Consider the following 24,202-nt stretch of genomic DNA (forward strand, 5'->3'; position numbering starts at 1 on the left):
TAGAGACAGGGTTTTGCTCTGTCGCCCCGGCTGGAGTGCAGTGGCTCGAACACAGTTCATTGCAGCATCAAATTCCTGGCCTCCAGCATTCCTCCCTCCTTGGCCTCCCAAAGGACTGGAATTACAAGCGTCAGCCACTGCACCAGCCTACAGAGACAGTTTAAGCCCAGCTAGTTTCTACGGGTTTTGTCTATTTGTATCATCGGCACATTAAAACAAAGTCACTTTGGTAAACAGCAAACACACAGATGATCTGCTTGTGCGGAGTGCAGTGACTAAGATGTAGTTGCTGCCCTCCAAGGTCTCACACCTGGGCCTGAGTGGTGTTTTCCAAAAGACCATCAAGATGGCTAAATAGCAGAAAGGAGAGCTTTACTGGGGATATCAGTTTGCAAAATGGGAAGAGATGGTCTCCAGCATGGACAGAAGGTGCTCTCTCTTTGAAGAGGGAAAGGGCAGGTTGGTTTCATGCCTTATAGGGTCTGTATTGCACAAGAGAATCAGAGATATTCAGCAAATTTTGGGGGAAAGCTATACATATTTATAAGGGGCACTGAGCACATACATAGTGCATATACATATATATAACATATATCCCATGTTCACTTTGGGGTGGTGTTTTAGCATTAAAATGAGGTGGGGCCAGGCGTGGTGGCTCATGCTTGTAACTTTGGGAGGCCAATGCAGGCGGATCACCTGAGTCAGGAGTTCGAGACCAGCCTTGCCAACATGGTGAAACCCCATCTTTACTAAAAAATCAAAAATGAGCCCAGCGTGGTGGCAGGCACCTGTAGTCCTAGCTACTTGGGAGGCTGAGGCAGGAGAATCACTTGAATCCGGGAGGCAGAGGTTGCAGTGAGCTGAGATTGTGCCACTGCACTCCAGCCTGGGTGACAGAGTGAAACTCCATATCAAAAAAAAAAAAAAAAAAAAAAAAGAGGTGGAATTTGGTTCTTTGTATCAAAAGGTGAACCACAGACACAAAGACAGTTTGCTTGCAGTCTCTATAAGCTGCTGAAACTAGCTTAAGGTCTGCAGTGGCTTATCAGAAAAGAATGCTGTGAGGCTGGTCCTGGGTCCAACAGAGTTGCAGAGATCTGGGTTATAAATCAGAGTTGAGAGGTCTGATAATTTGCTTGATATAGTTCCGATTGTTAGGGTGTTTAGCAAGAGTGTGGTTTTTCCTATAGTTGTAGAATTTTGGGGAGTTGCCATGCAAGCCGCCCTGAACCCTCAACCAGTAGATAACTGTTGTTTCTTCATCCTTCGGGTCCGTCTTAGCTGTTAAAGGCGCATCTATTTTGCTCTCTCAGCTCACAGGTAACTTACCTCAACACTGTGGTAGACGGCAGGGTAGAGTGAAAAGGGTATAGGGAAATAGAGTCGAAAGAGATTAATTCTAACAACAGCAGTTTAGGAGGTTTCTTTGAGAAGGAGGAATTAAGCCGAATTGGGTGGCTAAGGAAGAGAATAATTCAAACACATCAACAGGTGGAGGCAGGAGATCAGGACTAGGCCTGGCAATGAATGCACAGGCTAAGGGGGAACCTGACTGGAGGTAGATGAGGGGTGCCACGAGCTTAAAAGGTGGGCAGAGGGGCTGGGCACAGTGGCTCACGCCTGTAATCCCAGCACTTTGGGAGGCCGAGGTGGGCGGATCACCTGAGGTCAGGAGTTCAAGACCAGCCTGACCAACATGGCTAAGCCATGTCTCTACTAAAAATACAAAAATCAGCTGGGCATGGTGGCAGATGCCTGTAATCCCAGATACTCTGGAGGCTGAGGCAGGAGATGCATTTGAACTTGGGAGGCAGAGATTGTAGTGAGCTGAGATTGTGCCACTGCACTCCAGCCTGGGCAACAGAGCGAGACTCCCTCTCAAAAAAATAAACAAATAATTAAAAAATAAAAAATAGAATGTGAGTAGAGGGATGGAGGAAATGGGATTCATTCTGTAGAAAATAGGGAGACATCCTACAGGCCTTCAAGCAGGAAAGTAACACCTCAAAGGAATGCAGACCCCGATGAAGGTCTACTTCCTCCCACCAGCACTGGTGCCAAGTCCAACGCCTGGTGATTTTTAGGTTTTTTTGGCAGAGTCTCACTTTGTCACCTGGCTGGAGTGCAGTGGCATGATCTCGGCTCACTGCAACCTCTGCTTCCTGGGTTCAAGCGATTCTCCTGACTCAGCCTCCCAAGTAGCTGGTCTGCAGGCACCCACCACCATGCCCAGCTAATTTTTTAAATATTTTTATTAGAGACGGGGTTTCACCATGTTGGCCAGGCTGGTCTCGAACTCCTGACCTCGCGATTCGCCGCCTCCCAAAGTGCTGGGATTACAGGGGTGAGCCACCGCGCCCGGCCGATTTTTTCTTTTCTTTTCTAATTTTAGATTCCGGGATACATGTGCAGGTTTGTTCCCTGGGTATATAAACCACGATGCTGAGGTTTGGGCTTCTATTGAACCCATTAACCAACTAGTGAACATGGTACCTGATAGGTCGCTTCTCAGCTGTTGGCCCCCTCCCCCGCTTGCACCTTCGGAGTCCTAATGCTCATTGTTCCCATCTGTGTGTCCGTAGGTTCCCAACCTTTAGCTCCCGCTTACAAGTGAGAACATGCAGGATCTGGTTTTCTGTTCCTGCGCTAATTGGCTTAGGACATGGCCTCTAGCTGCATCCATGTTGCTGCTAAGGTCAAGATTTTGTTCCTTTTTATGGCTGAGCACCTGGTGATTTTTAAAAAGAAAAGTTTGCTGAACTGAACCTGTTTACACTGAGGCCTGCACGGTGGAGCTTCTGGAAGCAGCACTCCTGCGGAGGCTGCGACCAGGCCCCAGCTAGAGGCGCCTGGAGGTCGCGCCTAGGCAGGGAGAAGCTCCGGAGGACGAGGCCTCTGACCACCCCGAGCACTCGGCTCCCGGCACCGCGGTGGGGACCCCAACCGCGCCACGCGCGCCGAAAGGACTCCGCGAGCTCCTGCAGGTAACGGGCTGGGGGCAGTCCGGAGCCCAGACCAGGCCGTTGCTGAATTATGCCCGGGGGAGATCGGTGTCCTTCAGGGCGGACACCGGGCTCAGACACGGAGCGCGCGAGCTTCTGGGCAGCGGTAAGAGCGGGTTGGGAGTTAGGTTCGGCGAGTTCAAAGGAGGCTCCCGGGCTGCAGAGGCCCCGCCAGGCTGTCCCCGCCCTCCGAGCCCCGTCTCCTGCGGTCTCCTGGACTGCGGCGACGAGGGGTCGGGGCCGAGGCTCCAGTCGCCTGGGGATGCGCTGCACGCGCAGAGCGGCTTCGGGGCGCTGCGGCGGGACAGCGGGTACTGGAGGGCGGAAGGGGGCGCGGACGCTCCGGAACCCACGGTCCAGGCTGACCCAGGGCTTGGAAGACCCTCGGGAAAGTGCGGGCGTTCTGTGTCCGGGATGTGTGCTGCGGGTCGGACTGGGGATTAGGTTGAGAAGGGGGCACTGAGATTTATGTATTTATTTACTTATTGAGACAGAGTCTCTCTCGTAGCCCAGGCTGGAGTGAGTGGCGCGATCTCCGCTCACTGCAACCTCCGCCTCCCGGGTTCACGCCATTCTCCCGCCTCAGCCTCCCGAGTAGCTGGGATTACAGGCGCCGCCACCACGCCCGGCTAAATTTTTTGTATTTTTTGTAAAGATGGGGTCTCGCCATGTTGGTCAGGCTAGTCTCGAACACCTGGGCTCAAGAGATCCTCCCTCCTCGGCCACCCAAAGTGCCAGGATTCCAGGCGTGAGCCCCGCGCCCGCCCTCCCCTGGCGGTGATTTGGCCTGGAAAGCTCCGCAGCTCTGGCCAGCAGCGGTTTCCTTCCCGCCTCCCCGCGCTCCCACGCCCGCCTAGTTCAGGGCGCTGGTGGCGTTACCCACAGCCTTGGAGTCCCTTTACTGTTCCCAGAGGAGCTGCGAGGGGGAACTGGCTGCGCGGTGGAGGCTTTCCCCGGCCCCAGGACGAGTGCCCAGCGTCCCCTCCCCGCGACGCTCCCTCGAAAGCCGGGGGAAGAGCGCAGCAGAGGCGGGGAGGAGGCGCGAGCGGAGGGGACCGACTTCCACCGCACCCGGGCGTCGCCAGCCCCGCCTGGCCCTCGGCGCGGGGACCCCGACGCACCGCGCGCATCGCGGCTGGTGGCCTGGTGGGGGACTGCGCCTGCGAGCCCCTCTTCACGCAGAGATATCGGGGTTCTCTGAACCCCAGAAATGGGCCTGGCAGGGGAAGGAAGCTGCAAGAAAGGAGTTAATCTGCAGGCCGCTCAATTTCTTTGTCAAATCGCTTCACTCCCCTCTCAGCATGTCAGAGCTGGGGGTGACCGAGTTACGCCCCGGGCGCTGCCTGAGCAACGCTTTCTACCATGGTCCTAGTGTCTCCGCTCCCTGGAAATAAATGCTGAGCACTGACTGTACCTCTTTCTGCGGCTTGCGGAGAACAATTAAACAGGTCCCTGCACGAGGTCGTTCTAGTTCGCATGTCCCTTTGACGGCGTTGTCTGCTACTCAGGTTAAATGTCCCGTTTGTATCTTAGTGGACTTGGCGGATGGTAGGCGCATGTTTAGCCTTAGTGGACACTACCAAATGGCTTTCCAAAGTACCATTTTATTTTTCTTCCAGCAATGTGGGAGAATTCCAGTTGTGCTGCTTTCTTGCCAGCACTTAGCATTCTGTTTTAATTTTAGCAATCTGGAGTGTGCAATGGTATCTCACTGTTCTTGTTGTTTAGGTCGATTCATGTGATATTGCTGTTAATGGGCCACTTTGGGATTTATTGGCAATTCCTTCCTTCCTTCCTTCCTTCCTTCCTTCCTTCCTTCCTTCCTTCCTTCCTTCCTTCCTTCTTTCCTTCCTTCCCTTTTTTCTTCCTTCCTTTCTCTCTCTCCTTCCTTCCTTCCTTCCTTCCTTCCTTCCTTCCTTCCTTCCTTCCTTCCTTCCTTCTTCCTTCCTTCCTTCCCTCTCTTTTCTTTCTTTCCTTTTTTTGACAGCCTCGCTGTGTCGCTGGATGGAGTGCAGTGGTGCCATCTCGCCTGACTGCAACCTCCGCCTCCTGGGTTCAAGTGATTCTCCTGCCTCAGCCTCCGGAGTAGCTGGGACTACAGGCCCCCGCCACCACACCCAACTGATTTTTGTATTTTTAGTAGAGACAGAGTTTCATCATGCTGGCCAGGCTGGTCGCGAACTCTTGACCTCAGGTGATCCGCCTGTCTCAGCCTCCCAATGTGCTGGGATTACAGACATGAGCCACCGCCCCCATCCTTTATTGGCAATTTATTTATTTATTTATTTATATTATTATTATTATTATTTTTGAGATGGAGTTTTGCTCTTTTTGCCCAGGCTGGAGTGCAATGGCTTGATCTCAGCTCACTGCAAGCTCCGCCTCCCAGATTCAAGCGATTCTCCTGCCTCAGCCTCCTGAGTAGCTGAGAATACAGGTCTGCGCCACCATGCCTGGCTAATTTTGTATTTGTATTTTTAGTAGAGACGGGGTTTCACCATGTTGGCCAGGCTGGTCCCAAACTCCTGACCTCAGGTGATCCGCCCGCCTCGGCCTCCCAAAGTGCTGGGATTACAGGTGTGAGCCACCGTGCCCAGCCAGCAATTTCATGTTTCAACCTAATAATTTGCATTTCCCTGGTGAGAAATGATGTTGAACACCTTTTCAAATGCTGGTTAACTATGGGTATGATCTCTTTTGTGAAGCCTACGTTTCTGTTCAAGCCTGATCTATTTTTAGATTAGGTTACTTGTCTTTTTCTTTTCTGATCATCTGTAGTGTAAACCAAAGAGTATCTGAGACAAGTCTCAATCAATTTAGAAAGTTTATTTTGCCATGGTTAAGGCCATGCCCAAGCCACAGCCACAGGAGGTCCTGATGGCATGTACAAAGGTGGTTGGGGTACAGCTCGCTTTTATACGTTTCACGGAGACATAATACATCAACCAATAAATGTAAGGTTTATATTAGTTCTATCTGGAAGAGCAGGACAACTGGAAGGAGGAGAGCGGCTTCCAGGTCATAGGTGGATTTAAACATATTCTGATTGGTGACCGTTCGTGGTGGCAGCTCACACCTGTAATGCCAGCACATTGGGAGGCTGAGGTGGGTGGATCACTAGAGGCTAGGAGTGCAAGACCAGCCTGGTCAACATGGCGAAACCCTGTCTCTACTAAAAATAAGAAAATTAGCTGGGTGTGGTGGCACACGCCTGTGGTCCCAGCTACTCAGGAGGCTGAAGCATGAGAATTGCTTGAACTGAGAGTCAGGGTCTGCAATGAGCAGAGATCGTGCCACTGCACTCCAGCCTGGGCTACAGCGTGAGACCCTGTCTCAAATAATAATAACAATAATAAAAATAAATAAATAAACCTATTTTGATTGGCAATTGGTTGAAAGAGTTATTATCTATAGAAAGGAATGTCTAGGTTATAAGATCACTTGAGGTCAGGAATTGGAGATCAGCCTGGCCAACATAGTAAAACCCTGTCTCTACTGAAAATACAAAACTTAGCCAGGCATGATGGCACACACCTATAATCCCAGCTACTTGGGAGGCTGAGGCTGGAGAATTGCTTGAACCTGGGAGGCGGAGGTTGCAGTGAGCTGAGATCATGCCACTGCACTCCAACCTGGGCAACAGAGTGAGACTCCTTCTCCAAAAAAAAAAAAAAAGTTAACATAGTCCATTTTCAGCCAGATGTGGTTGCTCAGGCCTGTAATCCCAGCACTCTGAGAGGACAAGGTGGGAAGATTGTTGAGCCCCAGACTTCAAAGCCAGCTTAGGCAACATAGCAAGACCCCATCTCTACAAAAAATAGAAATCAACACAAATTAGTCCGGTATAGTGGAGCATGCCTGTGGTCCCAGCTACTGGAGAGGCTGAGGTGGGAGGATTGCTTGAGCCCAGTAGGTTGAGGCTGCAGTGAGCTGTGATCACACCACTGTACTCCAGCCTGGGCAATGGCAAGGCCCTGTCTCAAAAAAAAAATTGAAAAAAAAAAAAAAGATCAGTTTAATATTATGTATATTTTACCACAATTTTTAAAAGAAACACCCTCCTTCCCCAAAATAGTTCATTCCTGTGTGTGTGTGTGTGTGTGTGTGTGTGTGTGTGTGTAGAGACAGGGTGCCTCACTATGTTGCCCAGGCTGCTCTCCAACCCCTGACCCCAAGCAATCCTCCTGTCTTGGCCTCTTAAAGGGCTGGGATTACAGGCATGAGCCATCCCACCCAGCCTATCTTTTTACTTTTGACCTATGTATGTCTTCATATTTCAAGTGCATTTCTTGCAGCAGCATATACTTGGGTCTTGCTTCATTTTCCCCATTTGAAAATCTCTGCTTTGATTTAATTATTTTCTCTATTATTTTAAGACTGCACTGTATGTCTTCTTAAAAATAGAAAGGGTTTGGGTTTTTTCCCTTAATTTTGTGTACTATCGACAGATCTTTGATAAAAATTAGAAACTTAGAATACTATTCTGAGAATAGCTATGTGTGACCTCCCTCTAGTGGCCACATTGAATAATGTTATGAAATGCAAGCATTTCTTCCAGAGCAGAGCTTCTCCGTGGCAAGCTATGCACATTGAACTATTAATTTGACTTCAGTGTTATCTGCAACTGTGTATAAACTGGTATCACAGTCCTGAGAGACACTCAGTGCCTAAATAAGCCAAGAGGGGAAACTTGGCCTCCTTGGAACCTGGAAAAATAGTAGCCACCTAAAATAATAACAATTATGGTGTCATTAGCCCCTTAACATGTAATTCAAAAACACATGTAGTAGTCGGCATAGGATAGTTATGGTAAATAAGCAATGGAAATGATGAATTTCAAGGACACGTAGAAGGAGGACAAAAAGTGTAAAATAAAATGGCAGAAATAAAATTTAAAATATGGGCAGTCATTCCTTTGCAACTTCTTAAGAATCTATAATTAATTCAAAATAAAAATTAAAGAATATCAGTATAATAATAAATGAAAATGGATCCAAACTCTATAGTTAAAATAATGAGAATTTTTCTGAGCACGTGACACACTCCTGTAATCCCAGCACTTTGGGAGGCTGAGGTGGGCGGATCACCTGAGGTCAGGGGTTCAAGACCAGCCTGGCCAACATGGTGAAACCCCATCTCTACTAAAGCTACAAAAATTAGCCAGGTGTGATGGCGGGCACCTGTAATCCCAGCTACTCAGGAGGTTGAGGCAGGAGAATTGCTTGAACCCAGGAGGCAGAGGTTGCAGTGAGCCGAGATCATAGCACTGCATTCCAGCCTGGGCGACAGAGTGAGACTCCGTCTCAAAAAAAAAAAAAAAAAAAAAAAAGAGAAGGAGAAAGAAAACATAGAGGTTTACAGGGGATATACTTACACAGAATGATTGAAAGTAAAGGGTTAGAAAAATATAAACCAGGCAAATACAAACCAAAGGAAAACAAATAGGTCTATTAATTTGTGGGGGGAAAGACTTTAAGGCAAAAAGTATTACTACAGATAAAGAGGGCCACAACTTAATAATAAAAAGTTAAATTCACCAAAAAGATATAACAATTCAAATTTTGTAGGCCTTTAATTTTAATTAATTAATTAATTAGAGATGGAATCTCACTCTGTCGCCCAGGTGGGAGTGTAGTGGCACTATCTTAGCTCACTGCAACCTCTACCTCCCAGATTCAAGCAATTCTCCTGCCTCAGCCTCCCTGGTAGTTGGGACTACAGGCATGCACCACCACACCCAGCTGATTTTTATATTTTTAGTAGAGATGAGTTTTTACCATGTTGGCCAGGCTGGTCTCAAACCCCCGACCTCAAGTGATCTGCCCACCTTAGCCTCCCAAAATGCTTGGATTACAGGAATGAGCCAATGTGCCTGGTCTATTTATTTATTTATTTATTTATTTATTTATTTATTTTTAGACCGGGTCTCACTTTGTCACTCAGGCTGGAGTACAGTGACGCGATTTTGGCTCACTGCAACCTCCGCCTCCCAGGTTCAAGCAATTCTCCTGCCTCAGCCTCCCAAGTAGCTGGGATTTAAAGGCGCCTGCCACCATGCCTGGCTAATTTTTGCATTTTTGGTAGAGTTGGGGTTTCACCATGTTGGCCAGGCTGGTCTCAAACTCCTGACCTCAAGGGATCCATCTGCCTTGGCCTCCCAAAGTGCTGGTGTTACAGGCTCACCACGCCTGGCCCGTGTATGCCTTTAAAAACAAAAGGCTTGAAATGTATAAAGGAAAATTCAACAGACCTCAAGGGAGAAATTGATAAATCCACCATTAAAATGACTGTTGTTTTATATGGCAGGCAGACACGTAACAGAAGATCACATTTCTGCTAGTATAACTACTCTTCACTTATATGATGACATTCCATATACCTACATTTCACAGTGCTGCACAAAAATGAGGGTGCTTTCCAGGTTCTCCCTCACTGCAGAAATCTGAGAGCCACTGACCTAGAAATTAAAGTGCATTCTTTTCCTATTCATTCAACAAGCAGTTACTGAAAGACTATATGTTGTGTTGAAGGCGTAAAGTTTATACATTAAAGGAGTCAGTGCTGTACTTAGTTTAGCTATTTAATATAAATTCATAATTCATAAGCTTTTTTTTGAGAGATGGGGTCTCCATCTGTCAGGCAGGAGTACAGTGGCATGAACGTGGCTCACTGCAGCCACCATCTCCTGGGCTCAAGTGATTCTCCCGCCTCAACCCCCACAAGTAGCCCAAGTAGCTGGAACTACAGGCGCACCACCATGCCCGGCTGATTTTCGTTTTTTTTTTTTTTTTTTAGAGATGGTGTTTTGCCACGTTGCCCAAGCTGGTCTCCAACTCTTGAGCTCAGGCAATCTGCCCACCTCAGCCTTCCAAAGTGCTGAGATTACAGATGTGAGCCACTGCGCCCGGCCTCGCACGCCAATTTCACAAAGATTCATAGAGAAAACCACCCTGAATCGCACTTCCCAAATGCACACACACACACACACACACACACACACAGAGTTAAATCTCAGTCTCCTTCTTAAAGAAATGTGCTTGCTAGAACAAGGAACAGGAATAAGTTTCCAAAATTCTGATGTCTTCAGTTACATTGTTTTTTTGAAAATAAGAAGAATACAGTAAGTACCAATATTGGTCCACACACTCAGCCGGACAAGGCAACTTAATTTCTATTCAGACACCATTCTGTCAAGCGGTGGAAATAACCTGGGCCCGCATTTCTCTCCACTGCTCTCCCGTGGATGACTAAGAAGGCGAGGGGAGGGGAGGGGCGCGTGGTCCGGATCTTTATCTGGCCCTGCTGGACCCGCGCATCCCCTTCCGGTCTTCAGTCTGTGCTCCATCCGGGGTGTTCTAGCAAAGTCCCGCTTTCCTCACTTCCAACCCTGAGGCTCTTCAGGGCTTGCTGTCAGCTAACTGTGGCGGCCTTGAAAAGGAAACGTTGTTCTGCTGCTCCTGGGCCACATTAGAGACATGAGAGCAAGAAAAACTGAACGGGGCTCTGTGGGGACCTTCACGCCAGCAGGCTGCCTTCCTTGTGTGGACTGTGGACACAAGCAAATGGCTCAGGTGCCGGGTTTGGTCGCCGTCTCCCTTCCCGCGCTGGGATACACGGGGCTGGCCGTGAGCTGTGTGCGGGAACACCGCCTGGCCGGTTCCTCCCTGCGCTGCGCCCAGTACAGGCCCCTCCTTCCCAGGGATCCACGCGAGCCTCCCGTTCTTTGCTTTCTCTCTGACTTTCTTCCTTTCTCTGCAGGTTTGGGAAAACTTCATGTAATCTTTGGAAGAGTAGCTGAGCAGGAAGCTTTTTTGTTTTTTTAAATTGAGACGCAGTTTTGCTCTTGTTGCCCAGGCTGCAGTGCAATGGCGCCATCTCCGCTCATGGCTCACGGCAACCTCCACCTCTGGGTTCAAATGATTCTCCTGCCTCAGCCTCCCGAGTAGCTGGGATTACAGGCATGTACCACCACGCCTGGCTAATTTTGTGTTTTTAGTAGAGACGGAGTTTCTCCATGTTGGTCAGGCTGGTCTCGAACTCCCGACCTCAGGTGATCTGCCCACCTCGGCCTCCCAAAATGCTGGGATTACAGGCGTGAGCCGCCGTGTCCGGCCGTGTGCAGAAAGTTCTTTGTTTTCCCTCAAGTATTCTACGAAGTCCACTGGACTTCAGTTTTTTCTCTTCCTATGGAAATTCTACTGCCGAGAATAGACGCTTATTTCCTCTGCTTCCTGAATGTTTTCTTTTTCCTGTGGCGGTGACACAGAATGTCTAGCTGACTATGCGGAAAGGGTCATGAGGTAAAAGAACGCATATGGAAAACAATCCTCATTCCTTAAAATAGCAAAATATTGTTCTTCAGTAGTACAGTTGAAAAAATAGTCTCTGATAACATTTGTTGCATACTGATTTTAATAATAATAGGAATAAAGCGTGTGTTTTAAAAATGACTGATAGGATATGTGAAACACAAAATACTAGTTCAAAATGTGTTTAGAAAACGGACCCAGTCGGCCGGTAGCGGTGGCTCACGCCTGTAATCCCAGCACTTGGGGAGGCCGAGGCGGGCGGATCACGAGGTCAGGAGATCGAGACCATCCTGGCTAACACGGTGAAACCCCGTCTCTACTAAAAAATACAAAAAATTAGCTGGCCGTGGTGGCGGCACCTGTGGCTACTCCTGAGGCTGAGGCAGGAGAATGGCGTAAACCCGGGATGGGAGCTTGCAGTGAGGCGAGATCTCGCCACTGCACTCCATCCAGCCTGGGCAACAAAATGAGACTCCGTCTCAAAAAAACAAAAAACAAAAAAAAGATAACGGACCGAATCAGCTCCAGGTGAGTAACGGTTTTATTCACAGAGGTTGCCTGTGGGCAAAACTGGAAGATGCCAGCCTGGAAGGTGTGTGGTTATGGTCGGAAGGCATTATTATACGAGCATAAACATTAGCTTCATTGTGTTGTATGATACTCAATGTGCTGGTTGGAGTCTTCAACCAAGTAAGGAGAGGTGCTAAGATTGGAAGTGGGAAAAGAAAGGCTCAGAATCTGTCTTTAGGAAGTGCACAGGGTCTGCCTGTGTTTATTAGGGTGCGCTACAGGGTCCCCCAGGCCTCCCTGCCTCCAGCAACCAAGAGGCCAACCTGAATCAGTTTCCCCCGGAAGCAGAGTGCCTTCTAGGAGAAGTCCCTCTGTCTTTTCTATGATTCAAGGGCTCCTCTGCCCCTTCAAATCACCTCCTTTAAATAATAAGGCGCCAAATCCTTCTAATAAAACTTTTTGTTTCACGAACATTCGTAAAACGTAAAAAGTACAAGTTCTGATGGAGGCAACACACTGAAAGTCACTGCTGGAAGTAGAACCAGAACCCCCTCTTGGGTCCTTGCCAGGCTGCATTGGAATTGCCTGTAGGCACCACAGCTATGTCTGTTCCTGGCATGTAAGCTTCTCCATGTAGCCTGGGCAACATAGCAAAACCAGGAGACCATAGCAAAACCTACAAATTAAAAAAAAAAAAAAAAGAAAAGAAAAAAAAACCATATATATATATAAAACCAGGTGTGATGGTATGTGCCTGTAGTCTCAGCTACTCAGGAGGCTGAAGCAGGAGGATCCCTTGTGCCTAGGAGTGCAAGGTTTCAGTGATCTGTGATTGTGCCACTGTGCTCCAGCTGGGGTGACAAAGCAAGATGCTGTCTCTAAAATAAATAAGTAAATACATACATACGTACATACATACACATATAAATATCTTGATCCTCTTTGCTTATGCTAAAATTTACTATGTGAACAAATAGTAGTAGTGTGTTCTAATTCCTAATACTTTAAATGTACACCTGCACTCAGGCATTATGTTATCACCACCAAAAGCACATCTTTTATTGTTTTTCTTTATTTCTTGTGACTCTTACTCTTTAGCAACTCCCATTCTCTATTCCCAGTTTGGTAAGAGACTAAGTCTATAAGAGCTTCCACTAAAAATCCAAAAGGCTAGCTTTCCACCCTACTCTCATTTCTACATGGCCCTGTTCCCACCAGCATCCAAGATCCCATCCACGATTGAAAGCAGAGTTTCTTCTCATCTCCTAGATACCTTGTCCATTCTCCTGCTGGAAGAAAGCCACTAAGTACTGGGTTGGGCGGGTGGACACGTGTTCTGCCGAGCACCATTCTCTCCCCTGCCTGTGTAAGTGATACCAGGATCTTGTGACCACAGGCAGCTCATGCTCCTGAGGGCATCTGAGGCCTCTCTTTTCTGAGAAAGTCCATGGAGGCAGAGGACAGTGTATGAGTTTCCATGAAAAACCTCTTGTCAAGGATTCCAACTATGACTCCTTCTATAGAACAGGGTAACTGGAGAGTAGTAGCTAAGGAGAAATATATCTCCCATTTAGAAAACATCAAAAACTCTGATTGGTAAAATTAAGTGTAACAAAGATGATAATACTTCCTGAATTAATATGTTAATTAAAATTTAATTTAATTTAAATGTCTATTTAATATCTTCCCGTGATGTTTAAATAATTGAACAACTTGATAGTAAAAATCCAGACATATAAGCAGATAAAACTTTATTTTTTAAGTGATTGTAGAATCATATATCAGCTTATTTTTTAAAAATGAAGATCAAATAAATATATCATAGTGTGGATATTTCATAAATTAAAGCTATTATGAGAACTTAATATATGACAAACTAGACTTAGTAATATAAGACAAATAATGGAGAGAAGAAAATATCTGCTTAAGAATTAGTATTGGGATACCCACGCATGATATGGAGAAAAGTGAAATTAGACCTATACCTCCATACAATATAAAACATAGTGTTAGACATTTTAAAAATAGCTACCCAAAGTAGAAGAAAAAAACTGATATATGTACTAGAGTAAATAGACTGCTATATCTAGAAAAGAGATACATTTACATCAGAACATGAAGTATATCATCATAATACTATAAATCTGTTCATAATGCTAATAGAACGATATAATAAATACCAAAAGGAAAACAACAAAATGAAAAACTTTCAACACATGTTTATTGCCCCAAATATATAAAGAATTGTTGTTAATATAAATACTCTGCTTCCACTCCAGCAGTAGTCAATGAAGATTAAAAGTTTACACAAAAGGGAAACTTTGTCAAACTGTCAGATTCAATTGAATCATATGGAATATATACAGCTTCATAGTAATTAAATACAAATTCAAACTCATAAATAACTCACAAATAACTCTGTTTTTTAAAAGCCCGTGTTGGAGGAGAGTGTGAGAGAAAGCCCATCTGAAGAGCAATTTGTCAACATGTAGCAAAAGCTACAAAACTTTAAAAATCTTAATCTATCCATTCCATTTGGGAAATATATGAGAAGAAAAAACTTAGAGGAGAAAATGAAGTTTGTGCAAGTTTCAATATAACAGCATTACTTTACTTTTCTTTTCTTTTTCTTTTTTTTTTTTTTTTTTTTTTTTTGAGTGAGAGTCTTTCTCTGTCGCCCAGGCTGAAGTGCAGTGGAGTGATCTCAGATCACTATGACCTCTGCCTCTCAGGTTCAAGCGATTCTCGTGCCTCAGCCTCCTGAGCTGCTGGGATTCCAGGCACGAGCCACCATGCCCGGCTAATTTTTGTATTTTTAGTAGAGATGGGGTTTTGCCATGTTGGCCAGGCTGTTCTCGAACTCCTGACCTAGGTAATCTGCCAGCCTCAGCCTCCCAAAATACTGGGATTTCAGGCATGAGCCACCACACCCAGCCTATTTTTCATAATAAAAATAAGACAAAATTCTAACACACGATTAAAAGGAAAATGGAGATTTAAAAGCAACTCTATATTACAGGATGGGATACAGTGCACTATTATAATTAAAAAGGATTACTGTGTGGATTATGCTGATCCATGGAAATCTGTAAGTGAAGTTGTGATAAAGTGGAGCAAGTGACGAATACACTGAACTGTAAGGTCTTTGGAGACGGGCCATGTCTACTTATACTCAATCCGCAGGGCTACACTTAGTTCTTGGGACACAGTAAATGCCCAACAAGAGTCTGTTGAATGAATACATACATGGTTTATCTGTTTGTCTCTTCCGAGGTCTTGACTTTCTGTCTGCTCTGACCTCTGGCAACTTTGCACTAGTTCCTAGCTTTCATTCTGCTTACCTGGATTTCGGAACTCTAGCCTGCCTCACTCTTAGAAAAACGCATGCCCTCTGTGGCCCTGGAACTGGAGTGACTTCTGCTATAGCAAAGTCTCCAGGCCCAGGGTGACACACAGCTGCAGCTCCATAAACCTCTAACATGATGTCAGCAAACATAATAAAGAAAAAAGCTTATAAAAACAATAAATAAACTTTGTTAAAGGTACAAATGAAAATTAGCAAACATGGGAAGATCATTGAGTAAAGAGTTTAAAGTTAAAAACGAATTGCAGTCATTCTAGGGGAAGGAACAGTTGTATTTGAAAAGCTGTATGGTTACATGAACTGCCTAAAAAACAAGCTAAGGAAAATTAAAGCTCAAATTTATATATTTTAAGAAATTAATTGCAATCAATTTCCTGGGATTAAATAGCATTTCCTCAACCCCAGCTGCCATTAAAAAGAGGCAAATACAGCCAAGGACTGGATCTTCTCTGGAAGGCTGACAGCACTGACCCTCAAGAAGGCGCCAGCTGACAGAACATTCTGCCCCGATATGTGCTGAAATTCCGCTGAGAGCAGAGTGGTACATTAAACCCTTTAGGGGCTTACAAAAGAAGTGTCCTATGTTTCAGAGTCACAGAGTTTTGCCAAAACAAGTATGAATTCACCTAGTCCCCCCTGCACCAGGCCTTTCCTGTGGGCACTGAGTGCCAGACACATCAATATGTAACAGCAGAATGAATGATGGAACGAACGATTGAATGAAAAGAAGTGAGAGGCAGCAGTTTGTCAGATTCTGTGAGGCAATCACAGCATCGAGTGACCACAGTATCTATCTGAGAGGATTGCCATTCATTCTCTCGGGAGCGCACGGCTCTAAGGAAGCCCATATCCAGGCAGTGAGTTCTGGTTGGGGGCGCCTTTAGATGCAAGAAGGAGGAAACGGCTCGAAATCCCTGGGCCTGAGAGCGGCCCGTGCAGGCCGGAGGCTCAAGAACGCTCCGCTGGCGGCAGCCGCCCGGTGTCTGCCCCGGCTTCAACCCTTCAACCCGGCCTAAGGCTGCTTGTGCTATAAATACGCGGCCCACATGCCGCGGTGACACGGTGTTCCTTGGGCTCCGCGGGACAGATAACATGAATGTGCCCTTTAAATGTCCCAAGTTGCAGGGACAGCCCCCGGCCCAGCCCCGCTCCCGGAAACGCCTTCGCCCCCGATGCCCTCTGAAGCGGGGAGGAGGGGGCGCCCCGTACATGCCCAGCCAATGCGCGGCGCGCGCGCCGGCCGCGACCCGCCTCCTCTCGCGAGAGCCCGGCGCGGATATAAGGGGGGGCTGCGGGCGAGGCGGCGGCCCCTTCGCGTCGCGCAGGGTGGGGGACTGCGCGGCGGTGCCAGGCCGGGCGTGGGCGAGAGCGCGAGCGGGCTGCCTGCGGGCTGAGTGCGTCGAGCTGTCACCATGGGTGATCACGCTTGGAGCTTCCTAAAGGACTTCCTGGCCGGTGGCGTCGCCGCTGCCGTCTCCAAGACCGCGGTCGCCCCCATCGAGAGGGTCAAACTGCTGCTGCAGGTGAGGACGGCGCGGTGCAAGGGGTGGCGCGGGCGCGGGCGCGGTGGGCCGGGCTGGGTGCGCGATGCGGCGCGAGCTGCAGGGCGCGGGGCGCCATAGAAAATCTGCGCGAGGCCACAGGCCCAGGCGCTCGCCCGCCCGCGGGGGAAGAAGGTGCCCTCTGCGTAGAGACAGGTCCAGCGTCAGTCGCAGATTCCTGGTGTCGGGTGGCGCCCGGCGTTCGGGTGTCTATATATGGAAACCCACCCGGAGCCGGTTTACGTGTGCCAGATCCTGCGCCGTGACAGCACGGGCGTGCACTCAGGCCTGGAGGCACCTAGTGATTGCCAGTATTTTTGGCACCCTCTTATGCGCACGCACCTTTACAATGAAGACACCAAAATAATCATCACGCAGGAATTCCCTTATCGTATCTCACGCACATTGCTGTATGCAGGCTGATTTATGTAACCTCTGTGAGAGAGTTTTTCTTCTCCATTTTACAGATGAAGCTGAGGTTTTGAAATGTTAAGAAACAATTTTCGGAATAAACTCAGATCATCTTGTCTCCAAATCTTTTTCTCCCCTACCTGGTTGCTGAATGGCTTATCATCACCCTCCTGTTTTTCTCCACCTGCCCAAAAGGTCAGGGCCCCTCAATGAGGAAGAGCCCAATTTGGGAGTCAAAATTACTAACAAAACCCCCCACAAATTGCTCACAAAGGCAGCAAACCCTCAATAATTGATTACTTGGATTGTCTGCTTGAAAACTTTGGAGCCCTAATGCTTAGTGGATTTATTCTCCTTCCTCTATTAGAGCATCTACTAGAGATCCTCATCTCCAGGGTGATCAGAGTGACACTGAGAAATTGTCATTTTTTGGCCATCATGTCTGTTAAATCCAAAGCCCTTTGAAGCAGGGAGTGTTACTCATTCTGTCCCCCAGTAAGCCCCTCATACAGTTCTCAGACCTAGGGAAAGTGAAATAGATAAATGGCTAGCTTTATACAATTCAGTCACCTCTTCAGTTTATTTGAGGCAACACCTTTTCCCTCAAATACCCTAATAATTGAAGCCACATTGGATTATTTTGGCTTGTTATCCAGTAACTAACATGGATAACAGTATCCATTTACACGTCTTCAGTATCCATTTGATTTCCTTATCCTTTTTTCCTTCAAAAAAAAAAAAAATCTAGAAAGTGCAAACCTTTTTTCTCCTGTCCTCTTCCCCTGTCTCTGCCCTGCCTGTCCTCTATCACCCACCCTCCCCTCCACCAGGTCCAGCATGCCAGCAAACAGATCAGTGCTGAGAAGCAGTACAAAGGGATCATTGATTGTGTGGTGAGAATCCCCAAGGAGCAGGGCTTTCTCTCCTTCTGGAGGGGTAACCTGGCCAACGTGATCCGTTACTTCCCCACCCAAGCTCTCAACTTCGCCTTCAAGGACAAGTACAAGCAGCTCTTCTTAGGGGGTGTGGATCGGCATAAGCAGTTCTGGCGCTACTTTGCTGGTAACCTGGCATCTGGTGGGGCCGCTGGGGCCACCTCCCTTTGCTTTGTCTACCCGCTGGACTTTGCTAGGACCAGGTTGGCTGCCGACGTGGGCAAGGGTGCTGCCCAGCGTGAGTTCCATGGTCTGGGCGACTGTATCATCAAGATCTTCAAGTCTGATGGCCTGAGGGGTCTCTACCAAGGTTTCAACGTCTCTGTCCAAGGCATCATTATCTACAGAGCTGCCTACTTCGGAGTCTATGATACTGCCAAGGGTGAGAGAGGGGCATCGGGGAGAAGGCGGGCGGTGTGGATGGAGGATCCTACAGGATCTGTAACTCACAAAGGACTTGATATATATCCATCTTGTGTTTTTCTAGTCTCTGGGATAATTGAGGCTTCTGAATGAGGAGGTAGTGTGCATAATTAATAGTTAAAGCATTCTTCGTGTCCTCTACTGAAATACACTCTGGCCTTTAGTTATTAAGAGAGGAGGAAGGGGGAGCCTGTCTCTCTCTAGACACAGCCATAGCAGTTACTGAGTTTAACTTGAAGCCACTTCCAGTGCCCTGCATACAAGCAGAGCACTGGCTCCCCGGGGTCCAGAGACGGCAGCAGCCACCTTTGCTGGCCGCCTGCCCATATGTGAGGCACCTGCACAGGGGCAGGTTCTCTGCAAGGTCAGAGCGTGCAGCTGGAGATGCGGTGGCCTCTCTCCCTCCACCTGCTTTCTGCTGAGAACAGTCGCTTCATAGCCGTTCGGCTTCTTGGCTCTGTCCACAGGGATGCTGCCTGACCCCAAGAACGTGCACATTTTTGTGAGCTGGATGATTGCCCAGAGTGTGACGGCAGTCGCAGGGCTGGTGTCCTACCCCTTCGACACTGTTCGTCGTAGGATGATGATGCAGTCCGGCCGGAAAGGGGGTAAGCTGGTGCTCTACTCATCTAAACCTCTTTATTTTTGCCCGAGGAGAACGTTTTACAGTGTTCCTTTCAGTCTTCCTGACTGGAAATTAATTTTCAAAATTATTTGATAAGGACTTAGGAAAGAAAGATTGTATTAATTTCCCCTGACATTCTCAACTATCCTATTAGGGAAAAGTTTTTTCCATTTTATTAAAGAGATGATAAGAACATCAACAGTAAGATACGTAGATGTGAATTTAACTAGGTATCTAGCATTGTAGAGACCCTAGGCCCTCTTCCCTTAGAGCCTGGGTGCAACAGCTGGGGAGAAGTAGCAGCTGCTGCTTACGGAGAACTCTTGCTTCCCTCTGACTTACAGGTGTTAGTGGGATGGGGTGTTTGGCTGGGTAGAGATGGCCTGAAGCAATCTGTTGTGCCATAAAAAGTTTTGGCTTCTATAGCTTGAACCATATGAAACTGCCACTTTAAAAATCAAAAACAGCCCAATGTTAGCAGTTCCGTATGTTTCAACTCGTTAGAGCCTTTTATTTTAACTGCATAACCTTGTGCAGTATCATCTGACGCTAGGGCTAGGCCGCAGTTTGGTCCTCCGTGAAACAAGGTAACCACGTAGCTTAATCCTCCTGCTGCTCTGCGCCCTTCTTGTTTCACAGTTGGGCGGTCGGTGAATTACTTGGTTAATTGCCCCAGTTCTTCACTGACCTTGAACTAATGGAGTAGGAATGACAGGAGGCCCAGCCTGCCAGTTAAGCAAAGAAGGACACGTCCAGTGGAATGTTGCATGGAGCTGGGACTCCATGCCCAGATGACCCTCATTTTATACAACTGGTAACAGTGTGTGCAGATGTCTTTCAGAGGAAAGCTCTCTTTCCTCCAGCGTTACCAGAGCCCTCACCAACATTTGTTTCCACAGCTGATATTATGTACACGGGGACAGTTGACTGCTGGAGGAAGATTGCAAAAGATGAAGGAGCCAAGGCCTTCTTCAAAGGTGCCTGGTCCAATGTGTTGAGAGGCATGGGCGGCGCTTTTGTATTGGTGTTGTATGATGAGATCAAAAAGTATGTCTAATGTAATTAAAACACAAGTTCACTGATTTACAGTGACCTTGATCCACAAGTTCACAGATCCATTGTGTGGTTTAATAGACTATTCCTAGGGGAAGTAAAAAGATCTGGGATAAAACCAGACTGAAAGGAATACCTCAGAAAAGATGCTTCATTGAGTGTTCATTAAACCACAGATGTATTTTGTATTTATTTTACATTTAAATTCCCACAGCAAATAGAAAATAATTTATCATACTTGTACAATTAACTGAAGTGATAAGAAATAACTGAATGTGAAACATAAATAAAGACCACTTAATGCACGCTTTCTATTTTATTGAACTCTTATTAACTGTAAAATACATTTTTAAAAGATCAAAAATGTATATTTTCTAGCATGATTCATTTATCAGTCAGTGGCCAAGCTTCTAAATGCCAGATATTATATTGAGTATGTATTATATGAGAACATACAATGCTTAAAGTTCCAGTTTTCAAACTCAGGCAGGTCATATTCTATCTTACCCAGTGTTGCTGTAGGCGAGAAAGTGACAATGGCTTTTGTAATCCTGCCTTGTCTTAGGCACTTTCCTGCAGTCTTTAGAAATTCTGAGATTCTGCTAAAAGCTTTAAATCACAATCTGGAGAATTTTCCATGATTAGGAAATGCTCTGTTTTCATCCCTTTAGATAACTGTGACACCTAGAATTTTATGATAAGTGGAGAGTGTTCATTGAAAATTAAGGCCAGGTGCGGTGGCTCACACCTGTCATCCCAGCACTTTGGGAGGCAGAGGCGGGCTTATCACTTCAGACCAGGAGTTCAAGACCAGTCTGGCCAACGCAGCGAAACCCCCATCTCTAATAAAAATACAAAAAATTAGCTGAATGTAGTGGCGCACACCTGTAATCCCAACTACTCAGGAGGCTGAGGCACCAGAATCGCTTGAACCTGAGAGACAGAGGTTGCAGTGAGCTGAGATGGCCACCACATCCATCCTAAGCAACAGGGCAAGACCCTGTGTCAAAAAAAAAAAAAAAAATCGATTGTCTTAGTTCAGGCCACTCTAACAAAGTACTGTAGACTGATGGCCTATAAGCAACAGAAACTGATTTCTCAGTTCTGTAGACCGGAGGTCCAAGATCAGGGCGCCTCTTTGGTCAGGTTCTAATGAGGGCCCTCTTCTGGGTTGTAGATGACTGACTTCTTGTATCCTTACATGGCAGAAAGAGCGACAGAGCTCTCTGTAGTCCCTTTTATAATCTCACTAATCCCATTCATGAGGGCTCTACCCGCATGACCCCGTTACCTCCCAAATGCCCCTCCTCCAAACACCACCACTTTGGGGGTTAAGATTTCAACAGATGAATTTTGAAGGGACACATTCAGTCCATAGCAGCAGTTATCAAGCTAGTATTTAATACCTCTTAGGCCCCGTGGAAGGGAAAAAAGATAGGAACCTGCCCTGAAAGATGCTTAAGTTGGGGAGAAAAGGTGAGATGCCATTGTTAGATAATTTGTTTAAGACAGTACATCTTGCTTGAGAAGGAATAGAAGGGAAATGAAATCGGGGGAGGGAGTGGTGGGAGATGGAGACTTTGGAAGAAAATAACTAGATTTAGAAGCATGGGTGTGGAAAGCATCCTCCAGTACTTCTGTAAGAATTTATCAAGACCTACAGGAAGTCAGTTTTGGATTTGCCCCTCCAAGATTTGTGAGCCAGGGGAAAATACTTAGAATTTCAGGTTGGAAAGTTCACACTTTGGGACCAGGAAAAGACCAGTTGCTCTAGTCTCCCGGATTGTGACTAATCAGAAGACCTGTTGGGATTACAGGTGTGCACCACCGCACAGCTAATTTTTTGTATTTTTATTAGAGATGGGGTTTCGCTGAGTTGGCTAGGCTGGTCTTGAACTCCTGGTCTGAACTCACTCATTGTGATAAGTCCCTGTATCCTTGGCAAAGCTTGAAAGGCGGGCAAATGTCTTGTCGGTGTTTTCTAACAGGTGGTTGCGTGGTGGGGGTTGGTCTCTGTACCTCCTGTTCTTTACCTTGCTTACCAAGCTCTTCCACCAACTCACTCCTGCCTCCCCAGCTAAAAATTGGCTGTGTTGCTTTTACCACAGTTACCAAGGTCTGAGTTTTATAAAATCCAGGATCACATCTGACCTCACCTAGTAGATATGTAGGCCAATAAAGTCTAAAGGGCTAAAAAGAAGGTACCTCTCCATCCTGTCTCCTCGAGGTGAGGTAGCACATGTGCAGTTAGAGGCCTCCTGGATCCATTGTCTTCCTGTTGCTTTTCATTCTAAGGATAATATGAGGATCCAAATCCTGTCGCTGATAGGGAATAAAAGCAGGGCAGGCTAGTAGGCAAGTACTTTCATGGAGCGTATCTCAAAGCAGGGCCCAAGTTTAGGAGGAGGAAGACCTGACACAATGAATGAACAGTGCATGCTCCCAACCCAACCAAGAAACATAATTGTGTTCTGGTCTTTAATCTTGGCATGGAATGGGGAGGGAAGAGGCATGAACATTTATTAAGTAGTGCACATTGTCCACATTCTGCATGTGACCCAGATGTCGGCCCTCCCACTTCCTGCTGAGGTTACCTCTAATGAACGGTACCCCAGGCCCTGCTGAGCCAGTTCCTTACCGAGGCTACTTAACTCACCAGGAATTCCTAGAACCCTCAGCCTCTGACAGAGTGCTGGGATCTGGCGGGAGAACAGGCAGTACTTCCCTCACTAACCTACCCTCATGCCATACCATCACTGTGCAAAGCTGTGTCATGCTGGAAGGTCTGGTTCACGTAAAAGTGACAACTTCGAATTGAGCGTCCGACTCTTGGGTACCCGCCCCAGGAATTTCCCATCAGCCCTGTTTCCCACACAGCTCTCTCCTAGGCGCGGCCCTCCCTCACCGCCACCACCCCCCACCCCAATCATCTTTAGGTATTTTCTCCCCTAAAGCCTCACCTATTGGCATCTTATATCTTTTTAAGACCTTATTTTAAATGTATGAGAAAAATTATGGAGGATGATACAACATGAGTGAGTCCATAATGGTAAAAATTGGACACTAAAAACAGTAAAAACTTGTCTCAAGTATTTGTGTTGAAATCTCAATTAACTGGGCGACTGCTTCCGTTCCATTTTATTCTGTAAAATATGTGGTATCCCTTGTGTTCAGGTGGCATTTACTAAACACCCACAAGGTGCAAGGCTGCAAGAGAATGCAAGCACCGCAAGGAGGGCTTATCTTCTGCACCTGCTACAATGCCCAGGCTGGAGAAGGTGTTTAGCAAGTTTCTGTTGGATGTAAGAAGGAGCGAGAAGGGAAGGTGCATCTAAAAAGCACAGGGAACCTACAAAATACTTGGGAGAGGGTTTCCTCAGTTCGGGTGAAATCCTGAACATGCAAAGCACCCTGGGGGTGGCCAGACAGGCTTGTTGGAGTTGTATAATGCAATGAATAAAAACTTACGGCTGCCTTAAATACAAATTTCAAGCCCTTAAATAAAATTGAACAAAGTCTACCGTGTCATATTCTTTGCTTTTCTGCTCCTCCTGAGTATCAGTAATTTTATTAATCCACAATAAAGTATAGTTGATCTCATTCACAGATTACATATCTGTAAACTGGCTTCACTGACAAACTTTATTTGTAACCACTTTAAGGTCCTTGGACACACAGCGATGTTGCCTGACACACATGTCCCCAGCTGGAGTGGAACAAGGTGACACTTACCCTGCCTTTTCATTTCAGCCTCATCCTGTAAACAAGCATCCTGTTCACGTGTTTACTTCATGCTACAGTAATTCTGCTGTTTAAAAAGGCCCCCCAAGCTTTGTGCAGTGGCCAACGCGGTTTATCTGAGGCACAATCATTCCAATTAACGTGGCCCCCAAGCAGAGTGCACAGTGCTGTTCCTCAGCACAGGAGGGCTAAAACATGCCGTGTGGAAAATTCATGTGTCAGAATAGCTGGCTTCGGGCCTGGGCCATGAGCTCAGTGTTAACCATCAGCAATATATATTAAATAAGG

At 46.8% G+C, this 24,202-nt stretch overlaps 1 protein-coding gene across 2 annotated transcripts; it reads left to right on the forward strand.

Annotated features, from left to right (window-relative positions):
- The first annotated feature begins 16,485 nt into the window (after positions 1–16,485).
- Positions 16,486–23,691, forward strand: SLC25A4 (solute carrier family 25 member 4). Of its 2 annotated transcripts, XM_037994268.2 has the most exons (5): positions 16,486–16,708; positions 17,968–18,454; positions 18,963–19,103; positions 20,020–20,097; positions 23,348–23,691. In XM_037994268.2, exons 1-5 carry the CDS (start codon positions 16,598–16,600, stop codon positions 23,359–23,361), a joined length of 831 nt encoding a protein of 276 aa, XP_037850196.1. In that variant the 5' UTR covers positions 16,486–16,597; the 3' UTR covers positions 23,362–23,691. The 2 variants fall into 2 exon arrangements, with proteins under 2 accessions (XP_037850196.1, XP_007998609.1); XM_008000418.3 differs by lacking the exon at positions 23,348–23,691 and having other exon boundaries at positions 20,020–20,478.
- Positions 23,692–24,202: the final 511 nt, after the last annotated feature.

Source organism: Chlorocebus sabaeus, chromosome 7 (genome assembly GCF_047675955.1).
Source record: "Chlorocebus sabaeus isolate Y175 chromosome 7, mChlSab1.0.hap1, whole genome shotgun sequence".
Classification (NCBI taxonomy): Eukaryota; Metazoa; Chordata; class Mammalia; order Primates; family Cercopithecidae; genus Chlorocebus; species Chlorocebus sabaeus.